Source organism: Panthera pardus, unplaced genomic scaffold (assembly GCF_024362965.1).
Source record: "Panthera pardus isolate Hobbes unplaced genomic scaffold, ASM2436296v1 HiC_scaffold_16, whole genome shotgun sequence".
Classification (NCBI taxonomy): domain Eukaryota; kingdom Metazoa; phylum Chordata; class Mammalia; order Carnivora; family Felidae; genus Panthera; species Panthera pardus.
In genome coordinates, this window is record NW_026526721.1 from 109143176 (window position 1) to 109163405 (window position 20230).

General features: G+C 36.9%; 1 protein-coding gene and 1 long non-coding RNA gene across 4 annotated transcripts in view; one reads left to right on the forward strand and one right to left on the reverse strand.

Moving 5' to 3' along the window:
- Positions 1 to 20230, reverse strand: part of LOC109261488 (uncharacterized) — a 353953-nt gene that overhangs the window by 267119 nt on the left and 66604 nt on the right. For 2 of the 3 annotated variants that reach the window (XR_002077404.2, XR_002077410.2), the window contains one exon: positions 18768 to 18919. The exons of the other annotated variant lie outside the window; for it this stretch is intronic. This is a non-coding gene — a long non-coding RNA (uncharacterized LOC109261488). The remainder of the gene's footprint in view (positions 1 to 18767; positions 18920 to 20230) is intronic. 3 annotated transcript variants of the gene reach the window in all.
- GPR149 (G protein-coupled receptor 149) overlaps positions 5665 to 20230 on the forward strand; it is a 68788-nt gene continuing 54222 nt past the window's right edge. Inside the window, exons 1-3 of the mRNA XM_019440028.2 lie at positions 5665 to 7174; positions 8303 to 8495; positions 13428 to 13885. Coding sequence (XP_019295573.1) covers positions 6158 to 7174; positions 8303 to 8495; positions 13428 to 13885 — 1668 coding nt within the window. The 5' untranslated portion in view covers positions 5665 to 6157. The remainder of the gene's footprint in view (positions 7175 to 8302; positions 8496 to 13427; positions 13886 to 20230) is intronic.

Below are 20230 nucleotides of genomic sequence, written 5' to 3' on the forward strand. Positions count from 1 at the left end.
TGTTGTTGTAGCTTGAAACTAACCATAAAAAGACTTAAATGAGTGGGTGTTGCTATGTTCCCTTAAAAGTGTACTTATAAAGACAGACCATAGTTTGCCAACCTCTAAAATAAACCAAGAAATATTTCTAAGTCATTCCCTTTACTTAATGAAGTAAGGGACCTCAATAAGGAAAGTACACTTCCTGCCAAAAGACAGGAGATAAAACATATTTCCTATTACCATGCCCAGATATCACCTCAAGGCAAGATGATGATGCTCCTATAGGGCAGACTGCTCAGGTAAGAAAGCAAAGCCAGAGCACTGAACACAGAGAAGCCATTCCTAGGGAAATGAGTGGCATTTATCTCACAAAGGACTGGAAAGAGAAACCATCTTTGAGAACGTGGTCGATGAAGTTTGGGTACTTAAAGCAAACCTTTAGCATTTATAGATGTAAAGTTTCTGAAAACACTAAGAAAGGCTTTACTTAAGGAAGCAATGTCCCAGCACACGCGGATGTGGGACAGGAATGATGGTGGCAGGGAGGGGAAGGGGCGGTCACATAATAATTGAGGACTAGCATAACATGGACTATGCAAGATGAAAAGAAATCTGGACCAGACTAGAACCAAGAACTAATCTCATAGCTACTTACGAATTTTCATCAGGTCCCTACTGAAAAGAAACTAAAAATTAGTATCAGAATTCCTTTGTATATCACTTATAGTGATAGTACTTAGCTCAGGATATTGTTCTATCCTTGAAATACTAAAATTGAAACTACTTGTAGTTTAAATGGACCTTGGGAAAATAAGCTACAGGGGTCCCCCTGCATTACCTCATTTCTAATGTAAGGCTTGTTCAATTTGTTGTGCAGAAGGATATTCTAATCCTAAGCATCAAATATTTATTGTATTGAATCCCCTGGATGAAAGGTTAATCAGAGGGGACTTTAAGAGGGAAGACAGTATGAAAAATGACTGGATCATAAGCTTCACAAGGACAGAAAACATAATGTTCTGTTTACCACTAATGCACACTGTCTGACCTTCAGACATTCAAATAGATGTGGAATAAATGAACGAAAGTTTATAGTTTACCGTTGTGTTTAGAGTAGTCAAATATTATTTATATTTTTATCTACAGAGTGCACTGTTATTTTCAGTCCATTCAATAGCTTCACACGGTTTTACATAAAAACTCTCCTCCAGATACCACCTTTATCATATAGCTAGGTGGACCTTACGTAACTATCCTAGTCAAGGTCCTTGCCCGAAATGAGTAAAAACTGAGTAAGCAGTGACCCATAATGACAAATCTTACTTCTTTCCGTAGCTAATCTACATTAATGTATTACATATATTAACTGTATATGTACCTACTTCCAAATTTTGTCTCATCCAGGGAATAGGTTTTAAAAAGTAATGGAATCTCCCATTTGAGAGACCTTTGAAACAACCCCCCAAAATATAGAGGGGCATTTTTGGGTTGAGAGGATATTTAGCAGGTTGCTAAAGATTAAATTCATGAACTTAGTCTTTGACTTCGAGCCATGTTAAATTATGCCCTTATTCATAATTATTAGACTATATTAAACATTGTAGGTTTCTGAAAAGATATTGAAAAAGAAGAAAATAAATCACAGCATTTGGGCTCTCCTATGATGCCAAATTGCTAGTCACTTTTTTGGAAAACCATCAGCTAAAGCAGAATATGCATGTATTTTATATACTTTTTATATAATTATATATATATAATAAATTTATATGTTTATTACATTTATATAATTTAGATTTTATTTGTATATTATATGTATTGTACATATACTGGATAATTTATGAGGTCTTTCATTTGAGTTTTGCTAATAAGTTAGTAAGAGTTTTAAGCTGGGCCAGTCCTCTAAAATGTTTTCCCTGCATAACACTATATTTCTAGAAACAAAAAAAAAATATTATACCTTCATGATTAACTTTATTTATGACGCTTTTTTTTAATTATCATAAAACAAGGCTAAATGTTTCCATTTGGTCCTGTGGTTACTTTTTTATTGCTAAAGCCCTATATAGCAAAGGATGTTACTTTGCCTTATTCAACAAGAATTTTTTATGCTGTTTTCTACTCTTTCAGGATTTTCAGATATAAATAATACAGACTTTTACAGAAATGAATTGCCTTCAGTGCTTTGCAAAGGTATCATTACATCAAGGACTTCATAAACTAAAAACCTAATGAAATTACTGCCATGTAATTCTCTGCAGGTTGTTTCCTAGGCTGTAATGCTATATTCAGTATACGTTTTAAAGTAACCAAAGCAGCAGTGGACTACTGCTTCACTTCAGCTGGTCTGGTATAATCATAATTTCTATGTAAATCAATATAAATTTATATTATTAAATGATTTGAAGACTGGATTTTAAATAATTGAAGACATAAGGTTTTATTGTGAGACAGAGGAACGAGGCTCACTCACAGGAGCTGAGTAAATTTTTTTAAGGCACAAAGAGGTCTCTTGGAAATCTTTCTTCCTAGTCTACTAAAAGTTATACTGGTTATTTGAAAAGCATTTAGAGTGATTTATTTTTTTTTTTAAGATCAAGAGGATATTGTAAAGAAAATGAGATTATGGCTCAGATTATGGCTAATTACTACTTTCAAGAAACTCATATATAAAATATATGTGTATAGATATGTAACATATCCATATATATAATATATGTATTATAAAACATACACCTTGGTAAAAGGTTGTTTATAAATTAACATTTTGAAAAATGTTTTTGAAATATAAAACATTGTGAAAAAGAAAACATTTCAAACATTCTTTCTGAGAAACAAATTTATGATAATCAACATCCATTGGAAGTGTTCCCAAGCATGAGGTGCTAAGAGGAAATAACTGGAAAATGTATGTCGGTTGTGATTCAGAATGCAGAGCCAGATTATGATTTTTAAAACTGGCTCTACCACTTACTGACTGTGTGGGGGCAATGGTATACCTAACCGCATTAGGATGAGCTAGGTTACCACCCAGTAAAACTCAACACCAAAAATGAGTGACTTACAAAATAAATTTTACTTCCCATCCATACAAAGCTTATGTAGGTTCACTCAGATCTCCAGGGCAGCCAGGATCCTTCAGTAGGTGCAACATTCCAGGCTGCTTGAATCTTATAGAATCTTCATACTGATAAGGGCCTCCATCCCATCATAGCAGGGCCAGAGCAAGCATGGAGAACCCAAGCATCAGGTCTTACAGGCTTTCCCTTTTCTATTATGACAATATTGATTATTGTGAAGTAGGCAGAGAATTATGATAAAGTTAACCTGATTTTAAAATTGTATCATCTCATTTTAGAACTTGAAAGGGCCTAAAAATACTCCAGACAAGCCCCCTTATTTTACAGATTTGGAAACAGACACAGAAACAGGAGAAAGTATAACAATTTTGCCCAAGATTACACAGCCAGCAATAGCAGAGTCTGAAGTTCAAATACAGATATCCCTTCTAGCTCCCTAATGGCTGCAATTCTACCACAACCTATGGAAGTGTTCCAACCTTTTTGCCTCTTCTGTCATATCCTAAAGACCAGGGCAACAAGGTGCTTAGGTGTCTCTTTTCTAAATTTACATTGAATGGAAAACCCAAAAATGATGTTAATGATAGAGGAAATGTCTCCAGGCCTCCAATGGTATTGCCACAGCTACTCTCAATTTCTACTCTTCGTATTTTAACAGTGTGATACTTACCATCCAACTCAATTGAAAATCCAGGATTAAATTCCATATTGAAAAATAATATTTTTGCTTAGAGGAGGAAAGAATAGGTCTGAGAAAAGAGACAGAAAAGCATACCGCAGAACTTTGAAAATGATTTTAAAAAGAAAGTCGTGTTTATCATGTTGTGCTTTCTGAAGCAACACTATTTGAAAATGAATTTATCCTCAGACTCTTCTTTACCCACGCTGTGCTGCAAGGTCTATTACTATCAGTAGGGAGAAATGGAGTGCTGAGCTATAGCTGTAACAGGTGGGTTTTGTTTCCATTTGCTGAGTAAAGGGGAAATAAAACAACATGTCATAAGCAAAGTGCCTACTGTGTTTACTGAAGGGTATGAATGGCAATGACTATCACAATCACTTTCCACATGAGCAGATTCATGTTCAAAATATAGCTTCAGTTATCACGAAAATGAAAGGAATGATCAGAGTTCTATTACCATTTCCATTCACTTAGTTCATTACCATATAACTTTCTACTTTCTCTTCCCTGCTTTCATTCAGACCCCAGCACTGTGAGGAAAGGCACCCTCAGCTCATGAGGCTGAGTTGAGGAGGAATGCTACCCTCAAGCATCCTGGGAAATGCCTGACCAGAAGTGAGACAGTTAGAGACCATGGGAACAAGCCTTAAGTGAAAAACATTATTCACTTGGGACACTTTCTATTGGCTGTTATTGTTAAACTGCTTCTTTTACAAGAGCAAAACTGGGATGCAGTGCCATATACAAGCCAGACTTAAAACAGAGGACCCGGGCTCCAAAAAGCACCAATGGACTGACTGCCTGAGTTGCCTGCCAATATCAACCAATCAAGGTGAGTCTCCTCCAACTGAGCAGGACCAGGCCCTTCTTCTTTCCCCTTTTCCTCTTAGCATACTGGACTGGTGGGAACTGGAACGGGAACTTTATATAAGCAGGGCCTCTGCCATGTTGGGAGGCCAGCCTTAACTATTCTCTGCTGGTGATGTGTCACCCTTCAGCTGAAGCTGTAGCCCCAATAAGGCCTTGTTTGTGCCTTTGATTTGTGGGTCTAGTCGTTTCAGTTGTCAGGCTTAAGTACTCGGCTCTGGTAACAGAACTACTGTTGCCAGTTACTTTGCTGAGCCACTTATCTTGCAAAGCTGACGATTTTTTAAATGAATTCAGAAGTGCAATTATTATATGTGACACCCTCAATACACCCGTTAAGAATGTTTTTGTGGGGGTAATCTCCTTTTAGACCCTATATAATATCATCTGACTTTAACAACTAGAGAACGTTATTTATTCAAATGGCAGCTTGCTTACTGGATGACATTGACAGAAAATAGTTACACGCCTGAAGCCCAAAGATTCTGCAAAATTTTGTTTAGTGTAATGAAGACCATAATGACATTCTTATTATTAAGCACAATATATATTTAAAAAACAAAAGCTGGTACATCCTATTCTTTTAAAATGGCATTGAGACTATTCTTTCTCTAAAGCATTATGTATCAGAGAGGTCTAGATAAGAATAGAAGCAATCCTTTAGTGGAGTAGCTTAGACCTCTCAAAGATGATATTTGTCATTCATATCGAGCCTGAGCGAGTATTTTGGCTAGTTTTATATGTCAGAACCAAAACTGAAGGCTTAGCAAGGACACCGTTTCTTGCTTTGAATGAGGCAGGCTAAGAAGATGTACATCATTTTGCTCACACACTGAACTCCCCTCCCTTTTGTTCCTGCTTCTCTCCTGCTTGGAATTGACTCCTCCTTCCTGCAGCTCTGAGGATCACAGGCTGATTGAAGAACACAGCGGTTCGACGGGGAGCTGTGCTCAGTGTCTGTCTCTCTCTTAATTTTCCTTCTCTCAGTCTCTCTCTCCCTCCCTCTCCTTCCCCCACCCCCCACCGTCCCCCCTCCCCCGCTCTGTTTTGCTTGTGTCTTTCTCAGAACCTGCAAAGCTGACACCTACCTGATAATCTCTCTGCCTTTGAATGCAGCTCTGGAACCAAATGCATCGCTTTACTGCTCTTAAAAAGTGAATAGAGTTTGATTACCTCAAGCTACAAGCTGCTTTGCTCCCTAAGAAGGACACAAAAGGAGCCAGACATCATTGTTTTTCAATCTACCTGAGAAGCTTTTTGCATTTATGCCAGAAACTTGATGGTTTCAGGAGGAAGTTTGGGGTTTGTTTTTAATTGGAATGTTGAAAAGTTTTTTACTGATGCTTTTAAATGGAACTCAATTTTTAAATATGGGTTAAGTCAGATCTAAAGGAGACATGCCTGATCATTTTCTGCTGGACTGACGGGGAACTTCTAGAGGGAAATTTGGTAGGAGAAAATGAGATCTGATTTGCAACTAACAATCATGCTTTATTTTGAGAATATTTACAGACTCACTGAAAGGGAAATTAAATATTGACCAAAGACAATGTCTGGATTTTCCAGTAACTTATCAACAAATGACTCTACCCTGTGGAAAGAAAATCATAATTCGACGGACCTTTTAAATCTGCCAGGAACTCTGAATATCTATCTGTTTTGCCTGACATGCTTAATGACTCTTGCAGCCCTGGCAGGCAGCATTTATTCACTAGTTTCCCTGCTGAAAACGCACAACAGAACCGTTGTGTCCATGCTTGTGGCTTCCTGGTCTGGGGATGATCTCATGAGTGTCCTGTCGGTGACCATCTTCATGTTTTTGCAGTGGCCAAACCAGGTCCCTGATTACTTCCAGGCTCTGTGCACCACCTCTGCTTTACTATATTTATGCCAGGGCCTCTCGAGCAACTTAAAGGCGACTCTCCTAGTCTCCTACAACTTTTACTCGATGCACAGGGCTGTGGGGAGCCAGGCAGCCTCCAGAAGATCCGGCCAGGTGCTCGGCGTGGTGCTGACCGTGTGGGCAGCCAGTCTGCTGCTCTCGGCGCTCCCGCTGTGCGGCTGGGGCACCTTCGTGCGCACGCCGTGGGGCTGTCTGGCGGACTGCTCCAGTTCCTACGTGCTGCTCCTCTTCGCTGTGTACACTTCGGCCTTCGGACTCCTCGCCGGCCTCTCTGTCCCGCTCACTCACCAGTTGCTGTGTTCGGAGGAGCCGCCGAGGCTCCACGCCAACTACCAGGAGATTTCCCGCGGAGCTTCCACTCCTGGGACCCCTCCAAGTCGGGGGGGAGTGCTTTCCTTGTCTCCAGATGATGCTCCCGGCCCTGCGCTGCGCTGTTCTGGGGGATGCTCCCCCAGCTCCGACACCGTGTTTGGACCGGGTCCACCAGCGAGGGCACAGCTGGGGCAGGGGCCGGGACACGAGGCTACCGCTGTGGTTGGAGCCTGCAGGCGTGAGAACCGGGGGACTCTCTATGGCACCAGGAGCTTCACCGTGAGCGTAGCGCAGAAGCGCTTCTCTTTGATCCTAGCGCTGACGAAAGTCATCCTTTGGCTGCCCATGATGGTAAAAGTGCAGTTTCTCACGTGCGCGGGTGTGTGTACCAGACAGTATGAGTGCGTGTTGGGAATAGCGTCCCCGGTTGAGAGAGTCCCCAAGAGACGCACAGTTACGTCCGCTTCCAAATGTATCTGCTGGGTTTAGACTCGCACTTGGGGGAAGGCAGCTCACCGGTAGAGCTTGTAGACTTCGAAGCCTTTGCTACTAAGTGCTTCTCCTTTCAAAATTGGGGAGGGGGACAGGGAGCACTTTTGGGCGCGGGGGACAGTTTTCCTAGATCTAACGTGACCAAGGGTGTTGTTCTCTTCTCCTGTAGCAATATCTGGGAATATTCAGAAAAGAAGGGAGGTAGTAAAAGGGTTTTCTTTCCAGCCAACCCTCTGTCATCCCTTTCTCTCCAATCCATTTCTGCCTAGTAAGGACACCGCCCATCCTCAGCAGGGAGACAGATTGGAGAGTTGCAATCAGAAGTAGAGAGGGAAGAGAGCAGACCAAATAGGCTTTTTTTTTTTTTTAATATGAAATTTATTGTCAAATTGGTTTCCATACAATACCCAGTGCTCATCCCAACAGATGCCCTCCTCAATGCCCATCACCCACTTTCCCCTCCCTCCCATCCCCCATCAACCCTCAGTTTATTCTTAGTTTTTAAGAGTCTCTTATGGAGGAGGCAAACAGGCTTTTTTGTTCAAGCCTTCAGGAAGAACCCAGTTTTGACCCAGGAAGGTGGCGTCCTGCTGTGACAAGCAGGCTGGGGAGTGGGGTGAAGTGAGGGTCCAGGGATGTGACAAAGGCCATCTGGAGTACCAGATGCAGGTTTTCAGGATGCCTGCCTGTTTTCCCAGTAGCGTCCCCACTATTGTAAATTGTGCTTCTCTGGAGGAGACCTGAGGTGGCAGGGGCACAGACCAGGCACCCAGGAGTGGAAACCACCCAAAGCCCTGTGGTCTAAATCAGGGGGCCTCATTCATCCCAAGAGATCCCAGTGGTCCATCACCAAAACTGAGCTTCTGACTCTCAGGCAGGAAAGGAGCCTGGAGAAGGGTGCTGGGGCAGGCAGCATGCTTGGGGGAAAGGCCTGGCAAAGTGGAAAACTGTATCCTGGGATAGGTCTGAAGCTCTTTGCCTTTGCAGATCCACATGATGGTCCAGCACGTGGTAGGGTTTCAGAGCCCTCCCTTCGAGACACTCAGCTTTCTGCTAACCCTGCTGGCCACCACTGTAACCCCAGTGTTTGTCTTGTCCAAACGCTGGACCCATCTGCCCTGTGGCTGCATCATCAACTGTAAGCAGAACGCATATACAGTGGCATCTGATGGGGAAAAAAGTAAGTCCTTGACAGTGTGGGGTTGGGGGCAATAAGCATACAAACACAGAAAAGTGGTCTATTGAGAAGTTGCCTGAGTAGGGAATGACGAATCCAAGCATAAATGTAAATAAAGAGAGGAAATTATAATGTGAAACAATTCTTAGCACAGTGTTGGGATAAGTTTTAAAGGAGCCAGGTTTAAAACAACTCTGTGACATGTTTGTACATTGAATAATTATTTTAGGGAAGAAAGGAACAGACAGAATTCATTCAACACAGCATGAAGTCTAAAAGGCCCTTAGATGTTATATCCACTGTAGTTCTTAGACCAGAGTAGAAAATAAATTCCCTTCCCAAGTCTACATATGAGAAACCTGTATCTGAAAAGAGATTAACTCTTTGAAGAGTTTAAAAACACATTATATTATAGTCCATTATTATGTAATGGAACAGGAAAGAAAAGTATTTTTATTATTTTGCTTCTTCTATTCATTCTTATGGGGTTTTAAGAAGTTTTCAGAGTAGCGTGTCTGAAAACAAAATTTAAGGGGCTCCTGTCTGGTTCAGTCAGGAGAGCATGTGACTCTTGAAATCAGTTTTGAGATTGAGCCCCACATGGGGTGTAGAGATTACTTAAAAATAAAATCTTAAAAAAAACCCCACAAATTTGAAGTATATGCCTCTGTTTTCAGAAAACACAAAAAACTCTCAGGTCAAGAAGGGACAAGGGTGGCAGAGTTTGTCCGTGTATGGTCATGTATGAATAGAGCCATGCTAGTTACACTAAACAAACAAATAACAATAACAACAAAAAACAGTGTTCTAAAGAGTATACCTAGAATGGGAGTGGGGTCAACTATAACACTCACTAGAGTATAATTGTTCCCATACTGAGACAGGAAAAGTTGAGGAATGACCTTCACATTTTGACTCTACCAGGAAGAAAAGGGTACATTCCAGACAAAAAATAGGATGTTCTACCATTTAATAAATCTAAAAATGTGTTAGTGTATGCTGAATTAAATGTTCCATTAATTGTCCTTTGCTCAGAGTAAGCAAGTAGAAAAAACTTTAATGGAAAAAAAAGTAAGTAAAAATAGTTCATTTCAGACTATTTCAGAGGTAAAAAAAACCTGGAGAATATTAAAATATATTCTACAATCAATTCTACAACAGTGTTATTTTATAAACATTAATTAATCATGAACTGGTCATTTTCCCTGTATTGATGACATTTAAAATTTATTATGTCTAGGTATTTTTCAAATGATGAGAGGATTTCTTTACTTTTAAGGATGCCATAAAGTTTTATTGTTAGTAGATGCCAAATTTATCTATGTCTTTAAAACAAAATAACCATGGAACTTCTATAACAATTCTGTGCTTCCGGAGATTACTATCCAGAGCAACAGTGACACAGAAAATTAATAATAAATACTCTGAGCCACCAAGAACATATATAAAATTCATTTATAAGACTGGAAGTTCTAGCATTCTATCAAATGTTAACCTTTTGCCACTAAATTAATGAGCCAGCATTGTTTTATAGTATTTAAGGTTATGCGAGAGATAATAAAAATTGAATGCCAGAGAAAATGAAAAGTCTTAGTAAAGTGATGTAGGGCCATCATCTTTAAGAAGTAAAGGACACCCATATCAGAGCTGAAAACAAAGCAATGCAACAGACCTATCACTGCAAATGGTCTAGGAAGTATTCTCTCTTGTACTGCACAAGATTACAAGAGACTATGGCAGGCTGGAAGAATCAACAATCACATTAATTTCTTATGCTGGAAATTAAAACCACACTTTTCAAGATCAAAATATATTTTTCCTCTAAAATTACCATCGTTTTTCTTTGTATTTAAATTTTCAGGGAAAAATTCCCTGAAATATTGTAGGCTTATAAAAAGAGGCATGACTTCAAAAATCAAACACTGTGAGAAACATTAGTTTCAAATGCTTGTAGTCCAAATGGCTCCATTCTCTTTATGATCCCAGATTCTGCTGTAGGGAAACTCTGAGAACAAGAATGATGTAATTTCATTGTCTGAGAACCCATCATATACTTTCCTGTTGCTAGGATGACACAAGAACAGAATTTTCAAACCCCAAAGATACTCTTCCTCAGGTAGGCGAGTGCCTAATCAAGTGCCTTGATTCTTTGGGAGTATGGCTCCAGTTTTACATTTAGGCTTTTTCTCCTTAACAAACTAAGATTTTCCTTTTTACATTCTTCATCAGTGAACTCAAAAAGCAAGGATGCTTCCTAACTCATATTGACTATAAGTTCATTTTGCAGATGTAAACATCATTCTCTATCTCAGCCTTCATGAATGCAAGTGGAGAGACATACAATCAAAAAATGAATGTCAGTAATGGGAAATAATTTGCAGATTAACAATTCTCTCTTGTTTCCAACATTAACCTGTATTACTAGTGTCTCAAAACAAAAGTGTTAAAAAAAACAAAGATGATTTTAACAAAGAGGTCTCAGATGGCAGACATATGGACTGGATATGGCTTTCAGACTCATTTTCTTTGCATGAGATGATGTTTTCTTTTTTAATTAAATAAACAGTTAAAATATTTTCTATAAAATCAGATTTTCAACTTTTATTGTAAGCAAAATCAAAATATCTGCTAAGTGCCATATTACTCTGGAGAATTATTTATTTTTATAAGCTGATATAATTAACTATTAATGTTTGAAATTGCAATTAGCAAGGTGTGACTAAAGGAAAAAGACTAAAGCTAATTCATGTTTCATCCAGGGCTTAGCTTTCCAGAACAAATACAACATTATACACACACACACACACACACACACACACACACACATTTTTTTGTAAGTATAGAGAGCATAAACTTCAAAAGATCCTGACTGTATTCTGATGATCTTTAAGTTTCTGTTATTAAACTGTTGTCAACTGTTATATTGTTATAACCTATTATCTCCATTCATTACCTCAGTCAGAATTTACCTTAGGTTCTCTCATGGGTCTAATTAGCAGTAAAGCAATTTCACATAAAGGTTAGTAATTCAAATTCTGGAATCAGCTGACTTTAAATTCAAATCTCTTTACCAGGTAGGTAGGTCTCAGGTAGGTCTCCTCTACCAGCCTCAGTTTTTTCAACTGTAAAATAGAACTCATAAGCCTTTTATTATGCAGTGTTGTTGCTGTGTTAAATGACATGACCTGTGGGCATAAATTAGCCCTGGAGTTCTCTGTTTCTCCATGGTGTAAATCACAATCACTCTTCCTTCTCATAGCCTACCTCAGACTGCCTCTTCATGACCTGGAGGCAGATTCTCCATTGACAGTCTGCACACTCCTTCAAAAACATTACTCATTTTTTCTCTACATATTTCATAATTATAATATACAGCTAATCAGATATATAGCCACAGACACCAGTTTTATTGTGTTATATGATAAAATGGGATTTATGAGTTTTTGTTTGCTTACTGTCCTGGAGTTCACAATTTGTCACTTTGTATCTTTTTTGAGAGAAAATGGAAACCCATCAATAATTAAAATATCCTTTTAGTTCCTCCACTTTCACACTGTTGAACTAAGTTAAAAATCTTAATTTAATTTCACTGAACTATATGACTAGAAAAAGTAAGTAGAACTATACATAAGACAGGATATAAAATATTAATATATGTTTCTACTTTGTATTTTCTTTGGATAGAAATTCTTGTTTGTGTCCTGGCTCAAACAATGAATGTTTTGTCTCAAATAATGAATGATACCTATAAATTCTATTTTCAGTCAGCAGAATAGCCTTGTAAATCTTCAGTTATGGGAAAAATTTTGGTAATAGAATCAGCATATGAATGGCACTAGGATTTATTGTAAAACGAATCAAATTTTATTTGTTGTTCCCACAGAAAATTTATAACTTCGTAGACCTTTCCACCAAGGATAGCTAAATGTCTGGTATATGATACAGAATTATCCAAGTAGAAGAAATACTTTGAAATGAGCCATGTTTTGAAAGATGAATACCAAAACATTAAATTGCATTTTGTCTACTATCCTGATGTAACTTCATTCTTAATACATAAAGTAATGATCTAGTATTTAATGACATTCACACATAAAAATTGTATCACTTTCTGCCACATTCTCACTTTTCTACTAAGACTTCATACCATATCCACCAACCAGTAGTACTATATTAACATACTCTTAAATTTCTCTTGGTTTAAGCCATAAACTTTTATGCATTCCTACTAAATTCATTTTGTAATTAACCAGGTTTAGAGACACGTTGCAAAGTGCTTTAGATCACAAAAATATGAATCTATTCACTATTGTTTATAATTCATTCCAAATGTATTTGTATCAGAAATATATGTTCATTTAAAAAGTTTAAAAACTGTGTTGCAGCATTTTCTAATTTTTAATGTATGCATATATAAACATATAAATGTCAGGATTGGAATACATGAAAATATTTAATGCAGTCATATCTGTTGCTGATGTTGTCAGATGAATAACTCATGTAATATTAAGGCCCTCTTAATAATTTCTAGCAAAATAAAATTTAGAAATATCTTTTATCCCCATATAAAGTAATGTATGGATAACTGATAGATTAAAAAAGCTAAAACTAAAACTGCATATATGTGAGAGTTTTCAAATTTATGGTTAAATTTTTGTTCATTAAACTGCTTTAAAGACTCTAGGGTTCTTGGAATTGTATGTACTTTAAACCAGCCTCTCACTGTACAAGTGAGAAAAGTTAGGCCCAGAGTAATTAGATACCTTGAATTTATAAGGTGTAATTACTTTCATACATAATTGACAGGTAATGAAGATAGTTTTTAAAATCATAATAATCAATTTGAATGCACTTTCCTGATTTTATTCCCTATGTATATCCAATTGTTTATACCTACCTTCTTAACCATGGAACTTTGTTTTTGTTTTTACTTAGCCAAGAGGAGAGGCTTTGAATTCAATCTGTCATTCCAAAGGAGTTATGGGATTTATAAAATAGCACGTGAAGATTACTATGATGATGATGAAAATTCTACATCCTATCACAATCTCATGAATTCTGAATGCAAAACTACAAAAGACTCTCAGAGAGACACTCATAATATCTTTAATGCCATAAAAGTGGAAATCAGCACCACACCCTCTCGGGACAGTTCTGTACTAAAAGGGATCAACAAATGCACAAATACTGATATTATGGAGGCTAAACAGGATTGCCACAGTGGAAAGGGTGTTGATCCACTGATTTCTGAAGAAACAGGAGGTGATACAAACTATGAAGAAACCACCTTTTTGGAAGGGCCAGAAAGAAGACTTTCTCATGAGGAGAGTCAGAAACCAGACCTTTCAGACTGGGAATGGTGTAGGAGTAAATCAGAAAGAACCCCTCGTCAGGTACAGTAAAGGTTGTTCTTTCTGTGAAATAAAAAGTGAGGCCAAATATGATAGGCATGGGGAAAAAAAAAAGATCAGTTGCTTATTTCATTCAATTTCACTTGCTTTGATTAATTTCCATAATATTAAATTTTATTTCAAGGTGTTCTTTTGAGGGATTTAAAATTTTAAGTTATACATTTTATTCAAAATCTGTATGTTTTGGCATTGACAGAGCTAAACAGGCTCTTTGAGAAGGGTAGAGCTTTATAGTTTAACCTCAAGTAATCTGTCTAAATTCAGACTAGACTCTCAGAACTTGTTTCAAATTAGTTAACCTGGAAGTTTTCCTTTTCCCTCTCCCCCACAAAAAGTGCTCAAGGTCAGTTTTCTTTTTGACATAAAGGCAAATATTTATACAGCTAGTGGTGAGGAGGGCAGTCCTGCTGCAACTAAACTAGACAGTTTGCCTATTCTTCTTGCTAGAACTATTCCCTCTAATACCCAGTAGGGAAAAAAGATCTATTTCAGAATATACTGAAGGGAGCCTTTGCAAACTCTGCTAAATGTTCCATCCCTTTAAGGATAGAAGAATGGCTTTATAATGTTTTATAAAACAAAAGAATTTGCACCTTAATTTTATTCCATTTTATCCTAGGTTCTAGCCTGCCTAGAATGATGAGGGATACTTTTTACTTTATTGAAACTATAGTCTAATGTTGGTATGAGATTGTTCTTTATTCCAAACTTTCATATCTGCTAATTAAAGCTGCCCGTGCTTTCCACACTACTGATTTACTGGAAAGAAGAGCCTTTTCTACAAGATTTAATGGAAATCAAATTCCACTTGTCAAAACAAAAACATAATTCCAGCAATATGTGTAAGGAATAATGCATTCATTGATCAAAATATGACCATATAACACCAAATATGAATATGGATAGAATAATCTGAGATTTCCTTTATTCTCAGTGATAATTAAAACTACTAGTCTTATTCTAATATCACTGTTTAAAAAGTAAGTTATATAATAAAACAAAATATACAAAATATATTAAAATAATTATTCCTATTATTTAGTAATTAAGTATTTCAAAAAAAATCACTAAATATTTGCCACAAATTAAAAATAACAGTGAAAAGTATACTATTGACAGGCCACAGGGACAGTATTTTTAGAAGAAAATGGTGCCCCAGCTAAGAAGAAAGTCCCTACAGTTTCATCATCAATTTGTTCCCGAATAATCTAAACCTCTTGGTTTTCTTGTACTTAAAAATTGTTAAGTAATATCATGATGAAGTGTCTGTATGTGTGTGTGTGTGTGTGCCTGTGTGTATGTGTGTTTGCATCCCAGTAACTTGCAAATACCTTGGTGTGTTACTCCTTTATTCCATCCCCATGCTTACCTCTTAGGAGTTACAGCTATCCTGAATCATCATTTTTTGTTTTATCATTTTATCACAAATGAGTGCATTTCTAACATAATATATTATTTAGTTTTGCTTATTTTGAGCTTTCTAAAGATGGTGTCATACTGTACCTAATTTTCTGGGACTTGTTTTTTTCCCACTCAACGTTACTTTAAATCACTCCATTTTCTTATGTATTTTGCCAAAAACATTGGGAATTATCATCTAAAGTATCACAACTTATAACCCTCATTAAAAAGTCTTGATTATAGTCTGGAGAGTATAATCAATTACCCTAGAATCTTATGAAAGGATCAGACACTGTTTACACATAATATACTGTCCTATGAGAAAAATGAAACACAGCTTATCCACTAGCCTCTATAAATCATAAATAAAATGATATATAGAAAGCACAAAACTTGGATCAGTCCAGATCAAATACCAATCAATACCTTTCAACTATAAGGATTTGCTTAAGTATTAATATTTTAACATCTCTGAGGAGCAAGTAGTTAAAAAAAAACTGATCTAAAATGATGGTTGTGAAAAAATGATTAGTGATAAAATAAGGGAACACTCAGGAAAGATAAAATTTATATTTTCAGAGACTAATTGAAATTAAATGAAATACTATCATAAATTTTCAAACAACAGTAAGAAATCCTTGGATTATAGGCTGATGTTATTGATAGGCCTTGCCTTTTAGCAAATTTGCCTCTGAACTTTAAGGTTAACATGTAACTAAAATATATTTAGGGAGGAAATGCTTATGAAAACACTTCCATGACCAAAGACAGGTTTTTACTCTTAACCTATTCTTCACCACAGATACTTCATGGGAGTAGATGATGACTTAGAAAGCACTTTCATTTTATCCTTTTCTTCCAAATACCTTCTTTGCTCTGAAAACAATGTTAACTTATGTACCTTAAAGTGATACATTAAACTGCAGTAGACACTGCAATACGTCTATAAAAACACTATCTCTTCTGATTTTCTGTGGTTGTACTTTCACATTTTTAGTCCGAATCTATTAGTTCATGTTTAACGGTTCTACATTGAATGGTGTGTCTTCTTTATTCTTAAGCTTAAAAAAAACCCCGCAGGTTTGATTTAAAATATATTTAGTGAGCCCTACTTTATTTTGACAATACATGCTGCTTAATTTTTTATTAGAGTTTAAGTTAGTAAACAAATTCCCAGTGTATTTTGTTTGAAATCCTGGCAGGAGTGAAAGCATCAGATCAACGTTAAGGTGTAAAGAAGGTGGTAGTAGAATGCCTTCGGGAGTTTAAATGTGATCCAATAAAATTTATCAGAGTTGAAAGTGCTAGTAAGACTGAAATTCAGTGTTAACCACATTACCGCTCCTTTTCGGATCCCTAATAGGTAGAATCCTAAGAAGTCCACTGTTAAAATATTCAGATAAAAATTAGAAATGTCAGAGCTCTGGGGCACCTGGGTGGCTCAGTCAGTTAAGCATCTGACTTCAACTCAGGTCATGATCTCATGGTTTGTGAGTTCAGGCCCCACGTCAGGCTCTGTGCTGACAGCACAGAGCCCGGAGCCTGCTTCGGATTCTGTGTCTTCCTCTCTCTTTGCCCTTCCCCTGCTCATGCTCTGTCTCTCTCTCAAAAATAAATAAACATTAAAAAAATTAAAAAAAAAAAAGAAATGTTGGAGCTCTTCAGTTACAAAGTTTTAATATGGTGTGACTGTTCTTCAAATGAAATAATGATTTTCAGAACCTGAGAGTTTTGCCATCTATGAATAAATAAAATTGGACTTATAAAATAATTCGGTGGCTTGTGGGTGTTAACTCTAATTTTCTCTTTTAATACAAAGTTCCTCAATAAATTCCATTTTCTTTTAATGTGTTGTCTTAAAGCTCTAGAAACTCATTTGTTTATTATAATCAATCAGAAACAAAGATATGTTGTAACTATATCACTTAATCCCTCTTATAATCCTAGCATCATAGCATCTGAAAGGTGAAAGGTCCTCCATTAAGCCAGTAGAATATAGAAAAACAGATTCTGAAACAATTCTTCTCAAATGAGAGACCAAGCAGGGAGAAGTGATTACATTTGAATGAGCTACACAAATCATTTAGCAGAAGGATGTATACACAAACAAGAACTAACTTTAAAGTCATCTGAGCATTAAAAAAGTTTTATTCTCATTTTAAGTGAAATGTTTTAACTATCTAAAAATAGTTTTAAAATCCAAGTTGTGTCTGCTGACAGAGTGAAGTGGCAACAATGGTTTCTATAACTTTTTAATATTATTGTTTCTTTAAATAATTTTCATAAAAAACTGTGGAAACCAGAAATCAAACTAGATTATTTGGGGTTCTTTAAATTAGAGCTTCTCATTCTTTTAATGTAAATTCAAGTTAGTTAACATACAGGGTAGCCTTGGATTCAGCAGTAGAACTCAATCATTCATCTCTTACATATGACACCCAGTGCTCATCCTGAAAAGTGCCCTCCTTAATGCCTGTCACCCACTGAACCCATCCTCCTACCACCTGCCCTCCAGCAACCTTCAGTTTGTTCTCTGTATTTAAGAGTTTCTTACTGTTTCTCTCTCTCTGTTTTTATCTTACTTCTCTTTCCCTTCCCCTATGTTCATCTGTTGTGTTAAACTCCACATATGAGTTTCTCATATTTTAATGTGCAAATAAGTCAAATGGATGTCTTGTTAAAATGTAGATTGTGGGGGTGCCTGGGTGGCTCATTTGGTTGAGTGTCCGACTTCTGCTCAGGTCATGATCTCACAGTTCATGGGTTTGAGCCCTGTGTTGGGCTCTATGCTGACAGCTCAGAGCCTGGAGCCTGCTTCAGATTCTGTGTCTCCCTCTCTCTCTGCCCCTCCCCTGCTTGCTCTCTCTCTCTGTCTCTCTCTCTGTCTCTCTCTTAAAAATAAGTAAACATAAACAATTTTTTTAATGTAGATTGTGACTAGTAAATCTGAGGTGGGCTCCAAGATTCTGCATTTCTGACAAACCCCTAGCTGACTGGAGTGCAAAATAAAAGCCCATCCGAGACCTATACAATCAGAATCTCCCAGCTCATTCAAATGCACATTAAAATTTAAGAAGTACCACATTAGCATCTAATCACTGGGAGATAAATACTAGTTTAAAAAACAGGGCAAAATTAATCCTTTCCGCTTAATATATGCCTCATAAAGTAAAATAAGACTAGAAGAAAATACTCCAATACAGTAGTGTCCCATTATCTGTGGGGGATATGTTCCAAGACTCCCCGTGGATGCCTGAAATGTAAATAGCACTGAACCCTACATATACTATGTTTTTTTTCCTATATAAACATACCTGTGATGCAGCTTAATTTATAAGTTAGGCACAGTAAGAGATTAATAATAATAACAAAAATAGAACAATTACATTAACATACTGGAATAAAAGTTATGGGAATGTGGTCACTCTCTCAATTTCAAAATATCTTATTGTACTGTACTCACCCTTCTTCATGTGATGATATGAGATGATAAAATGCTACATGATGAAATGAAGTGAGTGACAGGCATTGTGATGTAGCATTAGGCTACCATCGACCTTCCGATGATATATCAGCAAGATCATCTGCTTCTAGACCACAGTGGACTATGGGTAACTGAAATCACAGAAAGTGAGGCCTGGATAAGTGAGGGGGCTACCTGTATGCATATCTCTTACCTCTCCCCAAAAAGAGTGTATCTTCTCTTTTCATTTTAAAAAATAAACTATTAAAAAATTAAATCAGGCATAAAATAGTGTTTCCCATGACATTGTTAACTTAATATTGGCAAATGCTTAAGCCTATTCTCTGAGTAATTTGTGACATTTTTCACTGAAGTGACTGTAGGAGAAAAAATCATTTGTCACTTATTTGTAGCCTCAAGACAGTCATCTTACAGCAAATAACTGTCTGGAGTATAGATATTTTATATTTAGCTATATCCATTTGTTACAGTGTTTAGTTCATCACTCACTGTTCAGATACCTAAAAAAACTGTTACACTGCTTTTTAAATATATTTTTTTAATGTTTATTTATTTTGAGAGAGAAAGTGTGAGCGGGATGGGGCAGAGAGACAGGGAGATAAGAGAATCCAAAGCAGGCTCCGCGTGGTCAGTGCAAAGTCCAACATAGGGCTCACACCCACAAACGGGGGGATCATAACCTGAGCTGATGTGGGACACTCAACTGACTGAGCCACCCAGGCACCTCTACTGCTTTATTTTTTCAAAAGTGTTTGTAACTTTTATTGTTTTATCATTGTAAAGTAATATAATTATTGTAGAAAATTTAGAAATTACTGATAAGCAAAGAAAAAATACCCAATTCCAACCACCCAAAGTTAACCACTGTTTACATTTTATCACATAAAACTTCAGGCTCTTTCCCATGCATATTTTTTTACTTTTGAAAAAAACAGGATCACATTGCATGTGCGCTTTTGGAATCTGATTTTCTCTGCATAAGAGTAGAATTAATTTCTTCCTGCTTTAAATTGTTCGAGCACTTTTTTGAGATTATCTGGGACAGTTTAGAATGGCTATTTGGAGTGTGGCTGAAAACTCATCCATGAATGCAAATTTGTTCTCAAGCATTCAAAGTAATGAAAGTTGAAGCTAAGGGAATTTCATCGTAAAGTAATTCAAATATGTCATAAAATTTTTGTAATCCTCACAGTGTGTATCATTTGCTAAAATGAAGTAAAACTGAGCTGTTTAACTGTTCACTTTCTACAAACTCAGGGGGATTATCATCGGATCCAAGCTTGTGTGGACTCCTATAACTCACCTTTTAAGCTAATTTTGTTAACATTCTTAAAAACACCTTGTGATTTAAGGAGACCTTAAAAGGCTATGTACTGGAACTGCCGAGTATGGCTTGAGTCTCTTCTACAACCTCCTATTGAGTGGTTATCCCTCACTTGAGC